Source organism: Pseudorasbora parva, chromosome 18 (genome assembly GCF_024679245.1).
Source record: "Pseudorasbora parva isolate DD20220531a chromosome 18, ASM2467924v1, whole genome shotgun sequence".
Classification (NCBI taxonomy): Eukaryota; Metazoa; Chordata; class Actinopteri; order Cypriniformes; family Gobionidae; genus Pseudorasbora; species Pseudorasbora parva.
The window spans coordinates 3,745,014-3,765,013 of NC_090189.1; the positions used below are offsets into that span (position 1 = coordinate 3,745,014).

Below are 20,000 nucleotides of genomic sequence, written 5' to 3' on the forward strand. Positions count from 1 at the left end.
GTATGGCACAGGTATTACAGGAGAGGGTGAAATATGAGGACATTACCCATGGCCCCACTTTACAAAAGGCTTATAAATCACACAGGAGGAGTTTTTATGAGAAAGTAAAAATGCAGAATGTTTCCTGTGATGGGTAGGTTTAGGGGCAGTGTGTGTGTGTGTGTGTCACATCTTGAACTAATTTCTCAGTACAAACACTGAATTGCGCTCTTTCTTCATCTCGTCTCTCTTTGTTTTCTCTCATTCTTATGTAATTTCATGTGTTGTGTGATTATGTGTGTTTGTTGTGTTCGATCAGCTCCAGATGTTTTCCACACCTGTTATTGTTCTTAAAGGAATACTGCGCTTTAAATATGAAACTGAATGTCCATGTTCAACATCTGTGACACGCGGCTGATCTTCACAGAATCGTTTCAACTCGTCCTTCGGTTTGTAGAAATGAACCGCAGCTGGAGAGTTCAGCTTTTTAATCTGTGTGTTTCTCAGGCAAACACTGTTTAGCTCATGTTCCTAAAGAAACTGCTTTCATTTATTTCATTTTTATGATATAATTAGCGTCGTTTCATCCACCAAGTTTTCTTTTTTATATAAAAAAATATATATTTAATTAATTATTAGCCTTTCAGTTGCTTGCAAACCCTATAGGAATACCTAATAGTTTGGATAAAACAGTTCAAAAATCTAATAAAAATGATCTAGAATTGTCTTTAGTGGTCTCGTCTGAACTGACAACCTGATAGAAACCAGCAAAATCTGTGTGTGTGTGTGTGTGTGCCCCTCTCTCTCTCTCTCAGTTGTGTGTAAAGTGTTTCCTGGCTGTATTGACATCTGACCTGAAACACATAGTCACATACACACACACACACACACACACACACTGTCACAGGTGCTGTTGTGGGAGGCACTTGTCTTTGCACGGTTCTCCCTAATCAAGCCACAGGAAGCCGCTTCTCCTCAGGGAGTGTGTGTGTGTGTGTGTGTGTGTGTGTGTGTGTGTGCGATCTCGCTGTGGTTCATGTGGAATAGATTAGTGTTTGATGGTAAATCCAGACCTGTGTGTGTGTGTGTGTGTGTGTGTGTGTGTGTGTGTGTGTGTGTGTGTGTGTGTGTGTGTGTGTGTGTTGGAGCTCTTGATGTTGTTCTACATCTGTACAGCATTATGGCCGTTGCAGGTTGATAGAATAAAGTCCAAAGTGAGGGCGTAACTTCCTTCCGCAAAATAACGAATGTTAGTTTGCTATAGTTTAAGTTTTCCTGAATATTTGTGTATATTGCATAAAATACAAAGTTAATCCAAAGTGTGTGTGTGTGTGTGTGTGTGTGTGTGTGTGTTGTGGGTCAGTTCAGCACAGGTGCAGCAAGCAAGACACACTGATAAGGTGTGGTGTGTTTGTGTGTGTGTGTGTGTGTGTTTCACTCCATCTGCTCCTGATCTGCAGCAGTAAACAGACTCCCTCTTGCAGCGTTTGTGCTCCAGAAATGAATTATTCCTCGAATAATGTGTGTTGTTGAGCAGAAGTGTGGTGATCAGATGCTTCGATTTCACCTGCTGGACCAAACACCACCCACTCCAAACACCCTTACTGTATAACAACAGCTTAAAAAGCTTGAAACACCTAGAAACTGCCTAAAACACTCAAAACACACAACCTGCATAACTACAGCTCAAAACCATAAACTGTAAAAAAATATGGACGTCGTGTCCGCGACGTCACCCATAGGATTCTGAAGAGCCGTTCTGAAGCGTAAAGTAGAGACGAGCTGGGCGTCGCCATCTTGTGAGCGAATCATCGCATGTCACTCCCGGATAACAGAAAATGGGCAAAGAGGCGGGATGTGGGCGTGCACGCGAGTGACAGTCACGCAGTGTGAATGATCAAAGACGCGATCAGAGAGAATCGCAGACGCCTGTGCATGCTACATATCTGGACCTATTGGCGATTCAAACTCCTGCTGTGTGAAATACGTTCTGACTGAAAATTACATCGGCGATGACCGACAGCCAATGAGAGAGTGAGATACAGGGGGGAGGAGTTATACACAGAATATCAGTATTTTAATAGATATATTTACAATTCTATCAAACAGAAACAAAGCCCAAACATTTGCACGTCCAGCCGCGGCAGCAGCACATTACAAAATTATTTATTTACCTCAAACTCTCTTTGCAGAACACAGTCCTATATGTGGCTCCAGTATCGCTAACAAAGCATCAAACTGATAGCCTAGAAATCTAGACGCACCCTAGCGGGAGCAAATCTGATCTGCTGCGAATGTCGTCTAGCAACTCTCAGTACCCTTTTGAGCTGTAAACGGCAAGCTCTTGACGGGCCAATCACATCGTGTATAGAGTCGGTGGGCGGGGCTTAACATAATGACGGCCGAGTTGCGCTTGCGTGCTACTTGAGCCCCTTTCACACTGCACGTCGGACCCGCAATATTCCCGGAGCATTGCCGGGTCGCCTTCTGTGTGAAAGGAACCACGTCCCGGAATTGATTACCGAATTCAACCCGGGTCGGTAGTAACATTGCGGGATTCGTTCCGGGACGAGCGCTGTGTGAACAAAAGCCAAAACTAATGCCGCAACGTGTACGTAGTTATCGTGCGACTCCTAGAGCTTGTTTTTTCAATAACACAACCCTGCAGTGCCAGAAGAGCTCGTCGGTGTTTTAAACGCAGAGAGTGTTCGTATACAAAAGAAACTAAAATTAAACAAGCAGAAATGTGTGCAAACTGGACACAAGTCGAGACCACGGAGCTCCTTACTATCCGCATAGCTGAGATCGCTCGCCGTTATACGTCACATATTACGGTATTTCGCTGGCAGTGTGAATGGACCAAATCTAGCGGCCCGGGAACAAATGCCGGGTCGCATTATCCGTGTATTTGCCGGAATCGCTGTGTGAAAGGGGCTTAGTAAACACAGAAACTGGCGAATCAGCCGAATCAGCGAATTAGCTTTGACCGCGACTCTGGAAGACTTGGAGTTAAGCTTTTCTCTGAGAAAAGAACAAAGAACGGCACTGAAGTCATTCTTAAGAAGGGAAGATGTGTTCGGAGTTTAGCCGACCGGATACGGCGAATGTTTAATCAGTCAGCGAGCTTCGCTTCACCTTCGTTGCTTTGGTTGGTTGTAGCGCTATCCTATCGCGTGCAGAGGGAGTTTAAAGACGACCGTTTATCCGCCCCTCGGATTGAGCCGTCAATGGAGAGTTTCCAGACCAAACATCTTGATGTGGGCCTGGCTAGTCAGGCTAGCAAACTGAGCCGCTGACACTGAAACTTTGAATCGGTCGGTCTGGATAATCCCGCTTGATAGGAGGAAACTCTTCTCTACGCGATCGCATCATCGCAGGAGTGGATGAACACAATATCTCCTCAGGTCAAACAAATCATCCTCACTAGACGTCACTTTGTCTTGTTTTGTGTTTTTTTTCTCCGTAACGCATTCATTAATACACTTCGGACTCAGTGTGCAAGGTCTCTGTGCGTGACGAATTTTTCGGGTCACGAATACGGAAAAACACAAGCGAAAATATCGGACTCCGAAATGCATAACTACAGCTCAAAACACTTGAAACACCTTAACGGCATAGCAACTGCCAAAAAAACACTTAAAACATGTAATGTGTGAGTTAACAATGGACAGGTGCTTCAGCAGAAACAAACCAGCCAGAACAAGATCTCCATGTTAGTGAACCCCCCCAAAGTGTCACAGCCTGATCTCTTTCACAGACGTGTGTGTGTGTGTGTGTGTGTGTGTGTGCGCGCATGTGGGCATGTTTTTGTGACATATGAGGACTCAAATGTGTGTAATGCCATGGGTATGACACAGGTATTACAGGAGAGGGTGAAATATGAGGACATTACCCATGTCCCCACTTTACAAAAGGCTTATAAATCACACAGGAGGAGTTTTTATGAGAAAGTAAAAATGCAGAATGTTAGGTTTAGGGGTAGTGTGTGTGTGTGTGTGTGTGTGTGTGTGTGTGTGTGTGTGTGTGTGTGTGTGTGTGTGTGTGTGTGTGTGTGTGTGTGTGTGTGTGTGTGTGTGTGTGTGTGTGTGTGTGTGTGTGTGTGTGTGACTGACATATGAGGACTCAAATGTGTATAATGCCATGGGTATGACACAGGTATTACAGGAGAGGGTGAAATATGAGGACATTACCCATGTCCCCACTTTTCAAAAGGCTTATAAATCACACAGGAGGAGTTTTTATGAGAAAGTAAAAATGCAGAATGTTTCATGTGATGGGAAGGTTTTGGGGCAGTGTGTGTGTGTGTGTGTGTGTGTGTGTGTGTGTGTGTGTGTGTGTGTGTGTGTTGGGTAGGTTTAGGGGCAGTGTAAGGGGATAGAAAATACGGTTTGTACAGTATAAAAACCATTGCACCTATTGAATGTCCCCATATGTCACAAAAACAAAATTGTGTGTGCGTGTACGTGTGTGTGTATGTGCCTGCGTGTGTGATGGTTCATGGGAAAGTGAAGTCCTCCATCTGTGCTGAAGTCTCTTGGTCTCCATAAAACTCCTCAAACTTCACCCGTGAGCTCTGGAGACTCCACGAGTTCTCAGTTGAGTTTCATTTGTCTCAGATTTTTCTCCCACAATACCTTCAGAAAAAGAAACACTTTTCTCACCAGACACCACTTAAAGTTTTCATTTGCTGTGCATTTAATCAGAGCTGTCTTGGAGAAACATTTAAGGCATTAGAGAGATCTAATCTGTGATCTTGTTATGAGCTGAATTTAGGGAGCTCTTCTGTGTGTGTATCTCCGGAGGTTGTCCTGTCCTCACACATCCACTGTGTGTTTATCTCAGCTCAATATTCCCATCCGGCATGTTCCCAGTGTTCCTGCTAGTCATTACAGCACAGTTTTCCAGACGGGAATGCTCTGCTGTTTGTGCGCTGATGTCCTCACTGATCTGCCACAGCTGCTCCTCTCACATTTGCTCTAAATCATTGTGTCGCAACACTTTGGGAACACGGCAAATTATTCCTGGGAAAGTGTTTCTCTCCTGATATCATGAGGAGCAGTTTCTGTCTGTTCTCTAATGCTTCTTCTTCATGACATGATGATCTTGATTGCGTGAATATCTAAAGTGAAATGAATGTTGAAAGCATTGAAAGCGTGTGTTGTGTCTTCAGTTGTCCTGATTAACATGTGTGTGTGTGTGTGTGTGTGTGTTTCAGGTATACGCCCCGTCTGCCAGCACTGCTGATTATAACCGGGACTCACCGGGTTACCCGTCCTCTAAAGCACCGGGCGGCAGCTTTCCCAGCTCCTTCTTTATGCCAGGTAAACCGTGCACAGAACAGACCCTAGCAACTGCATAGCAACAGCTAAAAACTTTCAGATCACACTAGCAACTGCAGCTCAGAACGCCACAGTAACTCTCTAAGAACATCCACAATACTCTAGAACTGCCTAAAACATTTGCATCACCCTACAAACCACATAGCAACAGCCTTAAACACCCAGAATACCCTAGCGATTCCATAGCAACAGCCTAAAACACCCAGAATACCATAGCGATTCCATAGCAACTGCCTAAAACATTTGCATCACCCTACAAACCACATAGCAACAGCCTAAAACACCCAGAATACCCTAGCAATTCCATAGCAACAGCCTAAACCTTTCTGAAAACCCTAGCGATTCCATAGCAACAGCCTAAACCTTCCAGAAAACCCTAGCAATTTCATAGCGACTGCCTAAAACACTTGTATCACCCTAGAAACTACATAGCAACAGCCTAAAATGTTGTATCACCATAGAAACAACATAACAACAGCCTAAAACACTTGTATCACCCTAAAAACCACATAGCAACAGCCTAAACACTTGTATCACCCTAGAAACCCATAGCAACAGCCTGAAACACTTTTATCACCCTAGAAACCACATAGCAACTGCCTAAAACACTTGTATCACCCTAGAAACCCATAGCAACTGCCTAAAACACTTGTATCACCATAGAAACAACATAACAACTGCCTAAAACACTTGTATCACCCTAGAAACTACATAGCAACAGCCTAAAACGTTGTATCACCATAGAAACAACATAACAACAGCCTAAAACACTTGTATCACCTTAAAAACCACATAGCAACAGCCTAAACACTTGTATCACCCTAGAAACCCATAGCAACTGCCTAAAACACTTGTATCACCCTAGAAACCACATAGCAACTGCCTAAAACACTTGTATCACCCTAGAAACCCATAGCAACAGCCTGAAACACTTGTATCACCCTAGAAACCACATAGCAACTGCCTAAAACACTTGTATCACCCTAGAAACCACATAGCAACTGCCTAAAACACTTCTATCACCCTAGAAACCACCTAAAACACTTCTATCACCCTAGAAACCACATAGCAACAGCCTAAAACACTTGTATCACCCTAGAAACCACATAGCAACAGCCTGAAACACTTGTAGCACCCTAGAAACCACATAGCAACAGCCTAAAACACTTGTATCACCCTAGAAACCACATAACAACAGCCTAAAACATTTGTATCATCCTAGAAACCACATAGCAACAGACTAAAACACTTGTATCACCCTAGAAACCACATAGCAACTGACTAAAACACTTGTATCATCCTAGAAACCACATAGCAACAGCCTGAAACACTTGTATCATCCTAGAAACCACATAGCAACAGCCTGAAACACTTGTATCATCCTAGAAACCACTTAGCAACAGACTAAAACACTTGTATCACCCTAGAAACCACATAGCAACTGACTAAAACACTTGTATCATCCTAGAAACCACATAGCAACAGACTAAAACACTTGCATCACCCTAGAAACCACATAGCAACAGCTTAAAACACTTGCATCACCCTAGAAACTATATAACAACTGCCTAAAACACTTGTATCACCCTAGAAACCACATAGCAACTGCATAAAACACTTGTATCATCCTAGAAACCACATAGCAACAGACTAAAACACTTGTTTCACCCTAGAAACTATACAGCAACTGCCTAAAATACTTGTATCACCCTAGAAACCACATAGCAACAGCCTAAAACACTTGTATCACCCTAGAAACCACATAGCAACTGCCTAAAACACTTGTATCACCCTAGAAACCACATAGCAACAGACTAAAACACTTGTATCACCCTAGAAACCACAAAGCAACAGCCTAAAACACTTGGATCACCCTAAACACTTGTATCACCCTAGAAACCACATAGCAATAGCCTAAAACCACTCAAAACATTTGTTCTGTGCTTCACTAAAACAGAAACAAACCAGCCAGATAAAAATTGTTGTTGTTATTGGACCCCTCTAAAGTTACAGCCTGATCTAACTCTGATCTTCTCTGTGTGTGTTTCATGAATGATTTCAGACGGTCACCACAGCACAGACCCATGGAGCTCATCCGGCAGTATGAACCAGCCCGGATACAACAGCATGCTGGGAAACTCCACACACAGCGCTCAGAGCAGCAGCTACTGCGGCCTTCACCCACACGAGAGACTCGTGAGTGATTTTACTCGCCTCTCTTCAGCTAGATTAGTTCAGCTGTCTTACGGGCTTTAAAGGGTTTGTTCACCCAAAAATGTAAATTCAGTTATTAATTCCTCCTGTGGTTGGACAGCAGTCAGACCTCCGCTCATCTTCACACACAGATGAAGATATTAGTGTTGAAATCCGATGGCTCAGAAAGGCCTTCATTGACACCAATGTCATTTCCTCTCTCAAGACCCATAAAGACACTAAAGACGTCGTCACAAAGCCCATCTCACTACAGCGGCTCGACAATCATTTATGAAGACACCAGAAGAGTTTTTGTGGGCAAAAAAACTAAATATAAGTTTCAAACCGTTCATGAAGGCTCAGAAAGGCCTTCATTGATATTGACGAGTTTTTGTGCGCAAAAAACTAAATAATGACTTATATTGTGATGGGCCGATTTCAAAACAAAGCTTCGAACTGTTATGAATCAGTGAATCGATTCATGATTCAGATCGTGAGTCAAACTGCTGAAATCACATTTCATTGGCGATCTGAATCATGAATCGATTCACTGATTCATAACAGTTCGAAGCTTTGTTTTGAAATCGGCCATCACTATATAAGTCGTTATTTCATTTTTTGTGCACAAAAACTCTTCAATATCAATGAAGGCCTTTCTGAGCCATCGGATTTCAACACTAATATCTTCATCTGTGTGTGAAGATGAACGGAGGTCTGACGGTTGTCCACCCACATGAGGGAGAGGAATCTGATAGATTTTTCATTGTTGGGTGAACTATCTCTTTAAACAATGTCCAATAATAGCGAGTGTTTCCAGGCGCTCTAATGGTTCAACGATGATAAACGGTTCAAGTGTTATCTTATGAACTGTCTCAGTCTCTTGTGTTCAATAACCCTCTTTCTCTCTGTGTTTTGCAGAGTTACCCGTCACACTCGACCGCTGAGATTAATCCCAGTCTTCCTCCCATGTCCAGTTTCCATCGGAGTGGCGGGACGAATCACTACAGCACGGCGTCCTGCTCCGCCACCACCACTAACGGGACAGACAGCGTCATGGGTGAGTCAAACTACACTCTTCACTGTCAGAAAAAAAGGTACATTGATGTCACTGGGGCGGTACCCTAAGGTACAAAACCAAAAAGGTACTAATACGCACTCCTAAAGAACTGATATGTACCATTTAGGGGTTAGTAAGGTACAAAGATGTACCTTTTCACTTTTGTACCTTAGGGTACCGCCTCAGTGACAGAACTGTACCTTGTGTGTGGGCTTGTGTTTGGGACATATGAGGACACAAATGTGTATAATGCCATGGGTATGACACAGGTATTACAGGAGAGGGTGAAATATGAGGACATTACCCATGGCCCCACTTTTCAAAAGGCTTATAAATCACACAGGAGGAGTTTTTATGAGAAAGTAAAAATGCAGAATGTGTGTGTGTGTGTGTGTGTGAGAGATAGGTAAGTGTTTTTTAGGGTCAGTGTAAGAGGATATAAAGTACGGTTTGTACAGTATAAAAACCATTACGCCTATGGAATGTCCCCGTATGTCACAAAAACACGTGTGTGTGTGTGTGAGCACGCCCGCGTATCTTCACTTTGGGCGCCTCAAATCCGAACCAAGTCCAAATGGATGTTGCGCTGGTCTTTTTCACAGCTCCTCCATTTCGTATGTTTACTCAAGATGTTGAATACAATGATAAATTGCAGATCGTGGCTTTAAATTTCGAAATTTTGTATAGTTTATATTGCATATAATTTACATTGCCCGTTACAAATGCAAATGTTTAGGTGTTTGCGGATGGAAGGATATTAGGATAACTGTTTTGAGAGAAGGAGCCAAGGGAGCTACAGGAGATCAGGTTTAGCTGCCCAACAACATTAGTTATTGATCAACCGGTTTGGTCATGTTAAGATGATCAGTAACTGTTTCTGATGAACATCCTCGATCATTCCTCCAACTTTCTGTTCCAAAATCAGCCTTGTCATTAACAAATTTTGAATGTTGAGTAAAAATTAATTGTCTAAAGCAGTGGTTCTCAACTTTTTAACTTCAGGCCCTCCATGTAGATATTTATGATATTTCTGCTGTAATGAAAAAGCTTCTTGTTTTCAAACTTTTTTGTGTAAATTAAATTAAATGTGTTAACTATGTTAAACTTAAAATTATATTAAAATTGAAAATCTGTAAATACATTTTAATTAAAAAAATTATTAAAAATAAAATGGATGAAATTATATTAGCATTATATAAAATTATATAATATAATTTTAATATAATGTAATATTGTATATGTTAATATACATTATAATGTATAATGTAATATATTTCAATATATTATTATAAAAAAATTATAGTCTGTAAATTTCAAAAGGTGTTGATTTACTATATTATTAGACTAAATAAAAAAATAATTAAAATTATATTTAATTATACAAAAATTAAAACATTGATATTCTGTAAATTAGATTTTAATAAAAAAGATTCAATAATTATATTCAAATTATATAAATTATACTAAAATTAAAACATTAAATAAACATAAATAAATAAAGGATTAAATAATTTTATAAAAATTATATCAAATTGTATCAAAATCAAACCATTTATATTCTGTAAATAAAAAATAAAATAATCTAATAAATTAATAAATAATGATATTAAAATTAAATTATACTAAAATCAAAACATTAATATTCTTTACATTAATAAAAACAAAATTAAGAATTAAATAATTATATTAAGGTATACCAAAATCAAATCTTTATTACTCCTTAAATTAAAATAATTTTTATGAATTTACAATATTTAAAAAAAAAGAAATTAACTCACAAATGACCATTTCTCAGCAATTTCTACTCAATAAACTATGTTAAAACTTGACATAACTAGAACGATGTGTATTCTTTATAGAAATTTCAATGAGTTTTTAAAACATGTCATTTGCATGCTTGTGGGGGGAACAAATAATAATACAAAAATGGTTACACTTTAGTATGGGGAGCACATATTCACTATTAACTACGACTTTTGCCTCAATAAACTCCTAATTTACTGCTTATTAATAGTTAGTAAGGTAGTTTTTGTAGAATTTCAGTTTAGGTATTGGGTCAGATGAAGAGATCCTAAGAGATTAAGAGAAAACAATGCAAAAACAAATGTTGTCATATCTTATTGAACATATATATTTTTTCAGTGTATAATCTGTCTCTCTCTGTTGTGTTCCAGCCAATCGGTCGTCGAGCGGAGCAGCAAGCAGCTCGCAGACGGGAGACGCGTTAGGAAAGGCCCTGGCTTCAGTGAGTCAACAGGTCTCGTGTAGGCCCGAACCAACACAACAATACACATATCTGCAAAAGACAACATGAACCATTAGCAAACCACAACCGTCCAATCACAAAGGGGACAAAATCAAGCCCCGCCCTACACTGTCAGAAATAAAAGGTACATTGCTGTCACTGGGGCGGTAACCTAAGGTACAAAACCAAAAAGGTACCACACTGTAAAAAAATATTGTTGGTTTAACTTGAAAAAGTCAGTAACCTGGTTGCCTTAAAATTTTGAGTTTATTGAAATAAAAATTTGAGTTGATGCAATGAAGGAAATTAGTTTAATAAATAGAAACTCCAAATATTGTATCTGAACCACATAAAAAAAATGAGAAATCGTGAAAATAGCACAATTTGGCTCCGTCATCACAAATAAAACACACACAAAATATTTTATTAATATTTTAATTAAGGTTGTCGATTCTCAAAAATGTTCATTGTATTAACTCAAAATTTTAATTTCAATCAACTTTTTAAGGCAACCAGGAAACTTTTTCTTTTTTTTTTTTACAGTGTACTATGTTCCTTTAAGGTACTAATATGCACTCTTACAGTACTGATATGTACCTTTAAGGTATTAATATGTACTATTTAGGGGTTAGTAAGGTACAAAGATGTACCTTTTCACTTTTGTACCTTAGGGTACCGCCCCAGTGACAGCACAGGACCTTTTTTTCTGAGAGTGTACATTTGTTCTTGTTCGGATATCAACATGTCCTCCTATTCGCCTATATAGGTTTGTCACTTCCTTGAAATACAACCCACAGGAGCGTTTACTAAAGTTGCGCCCCTATCGACAATATTGGTATTAATTAAATACGACACACAGGAGCGTTTACTAAAGTTGCGCCCCTATCGACAATATTGGTATTAATTAAATACGACACACAGGAGCGTTTACTAAAGTTAATTAATCAACAATATTTTTATTTGCTAAATGGAAATATGACAAATGGTGGTAAAAAAGGCCACACATTGCATTAAAATGAACACGCATTGTGATTTGTAACGACGTAACACGACTGTCATTATTTTTACCCCAGCTAGAGGGCGCATGACTTTAAAACGTTAATATAGGTCGTAATAAAGTGCTTGAAAAACAATCTATAGAGTTATTTTTTTTTTTGGAGGACAGGTTGTCGGATATACATGGAGAAAAGACTAGCTTTCATGTTGCCTTTTGGAAAAGCATCGGAGCCAGCAGAAGTGGGGCTTCACACACACACACTCCTGCTGGGAGTTTCAGCATGATGTTGTGTGTTTGTGATGCTCTCGTTTGTCATCGCTGTGTGTTTGTTGTCGTTGTAGATCTATTCCCCAGACCACACCAATAACAGCTTCTCATCCAACCCGTCCACTCCTGTGGGATCACCTCCGTCGCTCACAGGTAACAGTGTGTGTGTGTTCTGACAAGAGTGTGTGTGTTTATCCTCAACAGGGTTTTAAACACACACATAGCTGTTTGTGCTGATGTCAGTCACCTGATTACATTCCGCTTTACTGCTTATTATTGCTATTATTTATACCTAGTGTCTATTCACACCAAGTGCAAATAGCGTGCCTTTTTGGCAAGTGTTCTTCGCACAGCCTAACAATGGCAAACAAGATAAAAAATAAAATAAAAAAACGGCCATAGTTCAACGTCCTCTTTGGCGCAATCAGTTAAGCGTAAACTGTAAAAAATATTGTTGGTTTAACTTAAAAAAGTAAGGAACCTGGTTGTCTTAAAATTTTGAGTTCATTAAAATTAAAAATGTGAGTTGATACAATGAAGGAAATTTGTTTAATAAATAAAAACTCAAAATATTATTGTATCTGAACCACATTAAAGGAGCACTAGGTAACTTTTCAACCTTCATAATATATTTTTTAAGACTCTTGTGATGATACATCGACTTACAATAGGTTGAATGACACGTCTGCCATAGCCTGATGGGGTCTGTATCGTTTTTAATCGTACTTTTAAACTTCGGGTTTCGGGTAGTAACCCGAGAACAAAAAGAACTACAAAATTCGACTGCTTTACGGCATATACGTCACTTCCACCAACACACACACTTCCTTACATTCGGACGTGCGAGCCCAACTTTGTTCGTCGGATAATATAGTCATGTCCGAAGCAGCACAGACAAATAAGAAAGAAAAGGTTTTGTTGGAGGAACGCAATAAGAGGAAACGAAAAAGTGCTGTGATTAAAGGCAGGACGAGGATCAACATGTGACCAGCGTTTGCTCGTCGGCGTGAGCTGAAGGAGGCGTGGCCGACCGATGCTGTCCTGCTTGTTACGGTGATTACCGACCACTCAAACATTGAACTGAAGTATCATATAGATTCTGGAAAACGCTAACCAATAGACTACTATAATGACGCTGGCTTGTAAACGTGAGCATCGCGATTATTTGGTGTTTGAAAAAAATAAAACCCATGAAATGATATTCATATGACATGCTTAAGCATATGCCAATGACTGTAACGTTACTTACCTGGGTTGAAGACATTTCACACGCGCCGCCAGAAGAACACTTGCATGTGAACTCCTCTTGCAGTGTTCAGGGGAACTGTTAGTGCTGCACCGACCCGCGGGCCGCTTTTATGAAGTTATTTGGCCCGCACCGCACCACTGTATATATTTTTACAACCCGCCGCGGTTATGAGACGACCCGCGCATCACTAGTTCAGGGCTATCAGGGTTGTCATGTCAACAAATGCACGCGCGATGGCATCCCCTGTTGTAGGATGACAGCTTACGACAGTAGTTGAGGACATTATTTTTTCCAAACTGTAGGGGGACCTCGAGAGCAAAAGTAGCCAAGTGCGGCTTTAAGATGTGATAAATCATGAAAATAGCACTATTTGGATCCGTCATCAGAAATAAAACGCACACAATTACCCAAAATGCTTACAAAATCGTTTAATAATATTTGAATAAAGGTTGTCGAATCTCAAAAATATTAATTGAATTAACTAAAAAATGTATTTCAATGAACTCAAAATTAAGGCAACCAGGTAACTTATTTTTTTCACAGCGTATGCATGGCGAAAAGTTCACCGTTTTGTCGCAATCAACACGTGTTCGAATCCGCCTTTTGCAGAGCTCGCTCTTCTCTCTTTTCTCATCACAAATCACATCAGAAAGGCATTTACTTTCAATAAAAATGGAGAAAATGTTCTAAATGTGGAAATAAAGTGCCAAACTAAATATTTAATAATAATAATAATAAAAGCATTTATTGGTTGGGGTTAGGGATGGGTGTAAGGAGGGCTTTTAGGCGGTATCTCGTTAAGTAATTTAAATAAAAATAGTAATTAACACTGTTATTATTACATCCTGTTGATAACAATACTGAGGTGCAAATACACAAAAAAATTATATGTTCAATAAGTTATGACAACATATTTTTTTGCATTGTTTTAACTCATCAAAATAAGTTCAGAAATGTTAAACTTTTTTTATTAGTTATACAAGATGTAACTCATTTTTTAAAGTCAGTTTAACATAATTTAAGTTGAAATAACTTAAAAATCCAATTCGATTGTACTGCAAACGCTCAAAATTTGCCTTTTTTTGTCTGTCACAAAAAAAAGGAAAATTTTTATGTAATTACTACACTGTAAAAAAGTATTTAGAAAAAAAGTTTCCTGGTTGCCTTAAAATTTTGAGTTCATTGAAATTAAAAATTTGAGTTAATACATTAATACAATTTTTTGAGATTCGACAACCTTTGAAAGATTGTGTAAGCATATTGGGTAATTGTGTGTGTTTTATTTGTGATGACGGAGCCAAATAGTAATATTTTCATGATTTATCAATTTTTTTATGTGGTTCAGATACAATAATATTTTGAGTTTCTATTTATTAAACAAATTTCCTTCATTGTATCAACTCACATTTTTAATTTCATTCAACTCAATTTTAAGGCAACAGGTTACTGACTTTTTCAAGTTAAACCAACAATATTTTTTTTACAGTGTGGCTATTTGCTCTTAGTGTAAATACTTAGCAATTATCATTAAGAAAATATGCTATTTTCCCTGAGTGTGAATAGAATCTAGTTACTAATAAAACTTCATAAGCCGCTGCCTTATTTAAAAAGAGTAAATGAAACATTAGCAGGCTAGTTAAGTCAAACCAAAGTGTGTGATTCTGATTCTAAAGTTGAAAAGCTTTTGGTATGTTGTATTCAGTCGGATGTTCATCTCAATGCCTGATTATCACGTCGTTATTCGAGTCACCGTGGAAACCACCGCAGCCTAATTGGTATGTCTGAGCGCGCCAACGTTATTAGACCGACAGCCATTAAATGCGCAAGTGCGAATTAATATTTAAACTTAAACACGCGAGAGAAGTTTAAGTAACTAATTTAATAATTTTCTCATTGGCAGCGGCGCGGACACATGCAAAATTTATTTGCACATGAATGTGGCTATAATTATGTGCTAATTAGCATTTGGAAATGAGCTTTAATAATACAGAGAAGTGTCTGAATGCATGTTTCTGTAAAGAAGTACAATTTGAAAAAACACAACATAATTAGCCGTGATGTACGCACTGAGCGGATGGCACAAACGCAAACAGGTGAAGGTCAGGGAGAAGGAATGAATGAGCGCCGCTCCTCTCTAATTACCGGCCGCCGGCGCACGGGAAGAGAGAAGAAGAAGGGAAGAATAACGAGGTGAAGGAAGAAGGGAAGAATAACGAGGCGTTATTAGCATTGGGGTCGTCACCTATCAAAGGCAGGGCCGCCCCACCGGCTGAGGAGCTTCAGATCTCCACTGGTCCTGCCTGAAGAAACACACAAAAGAAAAGAGGACAAGAGGACGGAGGGATTTATTCCGCTGGAGTGAAGGAGAGTTAATTGGTCTGGCTTGAGTGTCGGATCAATGGAAAACAGATTTAGAGGAGATACGGGAATGATTTACTATTACAAATGTAATCCATCCATCCATCATCCACCCATCCATCCATCCATCCATCCCTATCTATCTATCTATCTATCTATCTATCATCCACCCATCCATCCATCCATCCCTATCTATCTATCCATCTATCCATCCATCTATCTATCTATCTATCATCCACCCACCCATCCATCCATCCCTATCTATCTATCTATCTATCTATCTATCTATCTATCTATCTATCTATCATCCACCCACCCATCTATCTATCTATCTATCATCCACCCACCCATCCATCCATCCCTATCTATCTATCTATCTATCTATCTATCTATCTATCTATCTATCTATCTATCTATCTATCATCCACCCACCCATCTATCTATCTATCTATCTATCTATCTATCTATCTATCTATTTATCTATCTATCTATCTATCTATCTATCATCCACCCACCCATCTATCTATCTATCTATCTATCTATCTATCTATCTATCTATCTATCTATCATCGACCCATCCATCCATCCCTATCTATCTATCTATCTATCTATCTATCTATCTATCTATCTATCATCCACCCACCCATCATCCATCTATCTATCTATCTATCTATCTATCTATCTATCTATCTATCTATCTATCTATCTATCTATCTATCTATCTATCTATCTATCTATCTATCTATCTATCTATCATCCACCCACCCATCTATCTATCTATCTATCTATCTATCTATCTATCTATCTATCTATCTATCTATCTATCTATCTATCTATCATCGACCCATCCATCCATCCCTATCTATCTATCTATCTATCTATCTATCTATCTATCTATCATCCACCCACCCATCATCCATCTATCTATCTATCTATCTATCTATCTATCTATCTATCTATCTATCTATCTATCTATCTATCTATCTATCTATCTATCTATCTATCTATCTATCACCCACCTACCCATCCATCAATCCAGCCATCCAGCCATCCATCTATCTATCTATAAAAGAAGAGGACAAAAAATTAGGCAGGCTACAAAGCACTCATATTTTTAACAGTAGAGTCGAGACGTATCTTCTTTTGAATGTATTGATATCAGTATTTATTGATGTTGTGTTAACATATGAAATCGCATCATCACTGCTGTATGTATTTGATGTTTATGTTTGTTTTTTACCTTGTGATCTGCATTTCCTGGATAAAAAGTGCTATAGATATAAATGTGTTTGAGTAATCGAGATGTTCGTTGATGAGAGTGATCATGTTGTTGATCTCGTCCCTCTAGCTGCCAGTACGGCCGTCTGGTCCAGAAACGGTCAGGGAGCGTCGTCCCCCAGTTACGAGCCGCCGCTGCACTCGTTGGTAAGAGATACTGACACAATACACGATACTCCCCAACGTGCATCAATGAGCACCATGACCCTGTGGCCGGTTCTCCACTGTTCCTTCCTTGGAGCACTTTTGATAGATACTGACCACTGCAGACCGGGAACAGCCCACAAGAGCTGCAGTTTTGGAGATGCTCTGACCCAGTCGTCTAGCCGTCACAATCTGGCCCTTGTCAAACTCGCTCAAATCCTTACGCTTGCCCATTTTTCCTGCTTCTAACACATCAACTCTGAGGACAAAATGTTCACTTGCTGCCTAATATATCCCACCCACTTACAGGAGCCGTGATGAAGAGATCATCAGTGTTATTCACTTCACCGGTCATAATGTTATGCTATATTTGTACATTTCAAATTATACATTATATAATTTATACATTTATATAATTATACATTATACAGTACAAGACAATAAATCAATGATAATGGTGAAAGCAAGCAATTATAAAAGCATTAAAGGGATAGTTCACCCCAAAAAATGTGCTCATCCTTAAGTTGTTCCAAACCTGTACGAGTTTCTTTTTTCTGCTGAAGAATGTTTGTAACAAAGCAGAGAGAACAACCATAGTATTTTTTCGATAGTATTTTTAACCATAGTAGTACTATAGTAGTATTTTCACCATATTATTATACCATAGTAGTACTAGTGAATGCATTCTAAATAATGCTGGGTTGTTTTTTTAACCCAAAATGCTGGGTTAAGACTGTTGGGTAATTTTTGTTGGTTTATTTGATCACATTTTGAACACCATTGGGTAGTTTCAAATTTCCAGTCGTTGGGTTAAACCTGCTGGGTCGCAATGCTTGGTTGATTCTACCCAGCGCTTGGTTGTTTCACGTGCTTCCCGCCTCAACTCGTTTAAATTCGCTCCCAAACTGTCATTTTGAAAGGACAGTGCAAAAGACACAGATGCTGGCTACAGATATTTTAAGATAAGTTCATATGTTTTCATTAATAATCATTTTAATTAGCATAATTATAGTTTTTTTTCTTCTTCGCGGCAACTTAAGCTTACATGACGTTAAGACGACAAAAGTTTTACCTCAGATTCCGATGCAATGTACTGACTCGTGTTAGTTTAGGTAACTTAGGCATGTGAGACGATACATACAGTTTGTGATTACACGGAACCATGATCCCCTTACGAAAATTACCCATGGTTTTATGTAGGGATGTCACAATTACCAGTACTAAGTACATACTAAAATTTTAAAAATGTGACGATATAGTATCTGTATAGCATCGACTCACAAGACTGTATTCGGTCCCGCAGCTGCGTTCAGTCGCGTCACGCAGGGCTCCAGACTGTAGCCGAATATATACCAGTGTCCGTGTATATTAAATGCTATTTAAACTTTACTCTTCCATGTTTTGCGTCTCTGTGTGAATGACGGGAGCGCGTGTCATGAACACAGACACTCAAAGGTCACGGCAACCCGTCAAAATAAAAGTTTGATTTAAACGTGAATAAATTGACAGAATATATTAGGTTTGTAGTTGTCATTGTTGCCAATTTTAACACATTTGTGTGTTGTACCATTTGTCAAGCAATAACAATTATTGTTTTAACAGTCTAAACATGCATTCTTCATTTGTTCTGTCATGATTGTCTAGCTACAGCTAATGCACAGGAGCAGTGGCATAACTTACTAATGATGGGCCCCAGTGCAGGCTATGCAGTTAGGCCCTAACTTAGCATATGTAACACTTTAGGTTTAGGTTTGATTTCTATATCAGGATATCGGTTGTTTATTATTATTTACAAATCAAATATTAATGGCTTATTCTGTGTCACCGTAGGGCCTACATCCCTTAATCGTAAAAAAAGACACTATTTTATAATCACTAAGATTCCAAATGTGAGTTATTTAGGTTATTTAGGGGGGTTCGGGGGCATGCTCCCCAGAGAAAATTTTGATTTCTAGGATCTACATATGTGCATTTTAAGATGTTCTGAAGGCCAAAAAAGTAGATAACAATATTACTAGAGAATCATCAAGATGGACATGTTGACATAGGCTACTTTTTTGTGAGTTTGTCCGTTCAAACGCAAGACTTGTGAGAGAAATCAATATTTGCGCGCGATGTGAGACTGCGCGCTTTCGGATGAGCGCACAGAGGCAGATGTTCCCATTCGCGTCTTCTGGCACTACACGCGGGTGATGATGGTGAAAATCACTGTCCATATTCTAACCTAAGGCAGCACTCGCATGCATTGAACAAAGTTTATAAAGAGAGACCGTTTTGCCCACATTTTTCTTTTATAATCGCTGGTGTTAGTGTATCACTGAGGAGCCCCATCACGAGTCATGACGGGGGATAGCCTATAACTCGCAATACTCCGTAATTTTTGGCCATACAGATAAATGTGAGACATAATTATAAACTATTAATTGTCTACTTTTATTTGTGTACACTCACATGACAACAAAACTTTGTGCTTTAGTAAAATAAATAAAAAAGGTGCGCTTTCTATCTGCGAGAATCTGAAACTCGGTGAATACATGACAAAAACATGAAACATACGTCTAATGAAAGCTTGAAATCGCTAGATTTAAATCAAATAATTCACATTTTATAGTGAATTGTGGAGCTCACTGGCATAGAGCGGAATATCTAGCGGATCGAGCATCACGCAACTGTGCTCCGCTCACATGCTGAAAAAGGTGGTCAGTAGCCTATCCTTAGCGTGACGGTAGAGCGCGACAGCCGTGTGAAATCTGAAACCAGTGCTTTTCATTTGAAATGTGAGTGTCACAATATTCTGCGGAGTCACTTTGTCGCCATGGGCACGTTTGCAATGTGGGCATGGGCCCGTGTGCGCTGCGGGCCCCCCTGCCGCACGGGCCCCAGTGCGGCTGCAC

The 20,000-nt window shown here is 39.3% G+C and overlaps 1 protein-coding gene and 1 long non-coding RNA gene across 9 annotated transcripts in view; one reads left to right on the forward strand and one right to left on the reverse strand.

The window, feature by feature from the left end:
• Positions 1–20,000, forward strand: part of LOC137046937 (transcription factor 4-like) — a 196,233-nt gene that overhangs the window by 138,228 nt on the left and 38,005 nt on the right. For all 8 annotated transcript variants that reach the window (XM_067424441.1, XM_067424439.1, XM_067424442.1 and 5 more), the window contains 6 exons: positions 5,195–5,300; positions 7,381–7,514; positions 8,430–8,568; positions 10,743–10,813; positions 12,152–12,230; positions 17,033–17,109. In XM_067424441.1, coding sequence (XP_067280542.1) covers positions 5,195–5,300; positions 7,381–7,514; positions 8,430–8,568; positions 10,743–10,813; positions 12,152–12,230; positions 17,033–17,109 — 606 coding nt within the window. The remainder of the gene's footprint in view (positions 1–5,194; positions 5,301–7,380; positions 7,515–8,429; positions 8,569–10,742; positions 10,814–12,151; positions 12,231–17,032; positions 17,110–20,000) is intronic.
• The window catches only part of LOC137046942 (uncharacterized), a 9,406-nt gene continuing 146 nt past the window's right edge, over positions 10,741–20,000 (reverse strand). The window contains exons 1-3 of the long non-coding RNA XR_010899118.1: positions 18,388–20,000; positions 15,569–15,626; positions 10,741–10,864 (exon numbers count right to left, since the gene is read on the reverse strand). The exon at positions 18,388–20,000 is cut by the window's right edge and continues 146 nt beyond it. This is a non-coding gene — a long non-coding RNA (uncharacterized lncRNA). The remainder of the gene's footprint in view (positions 10,865–15,568; positions 15,627–18,387) is intronic.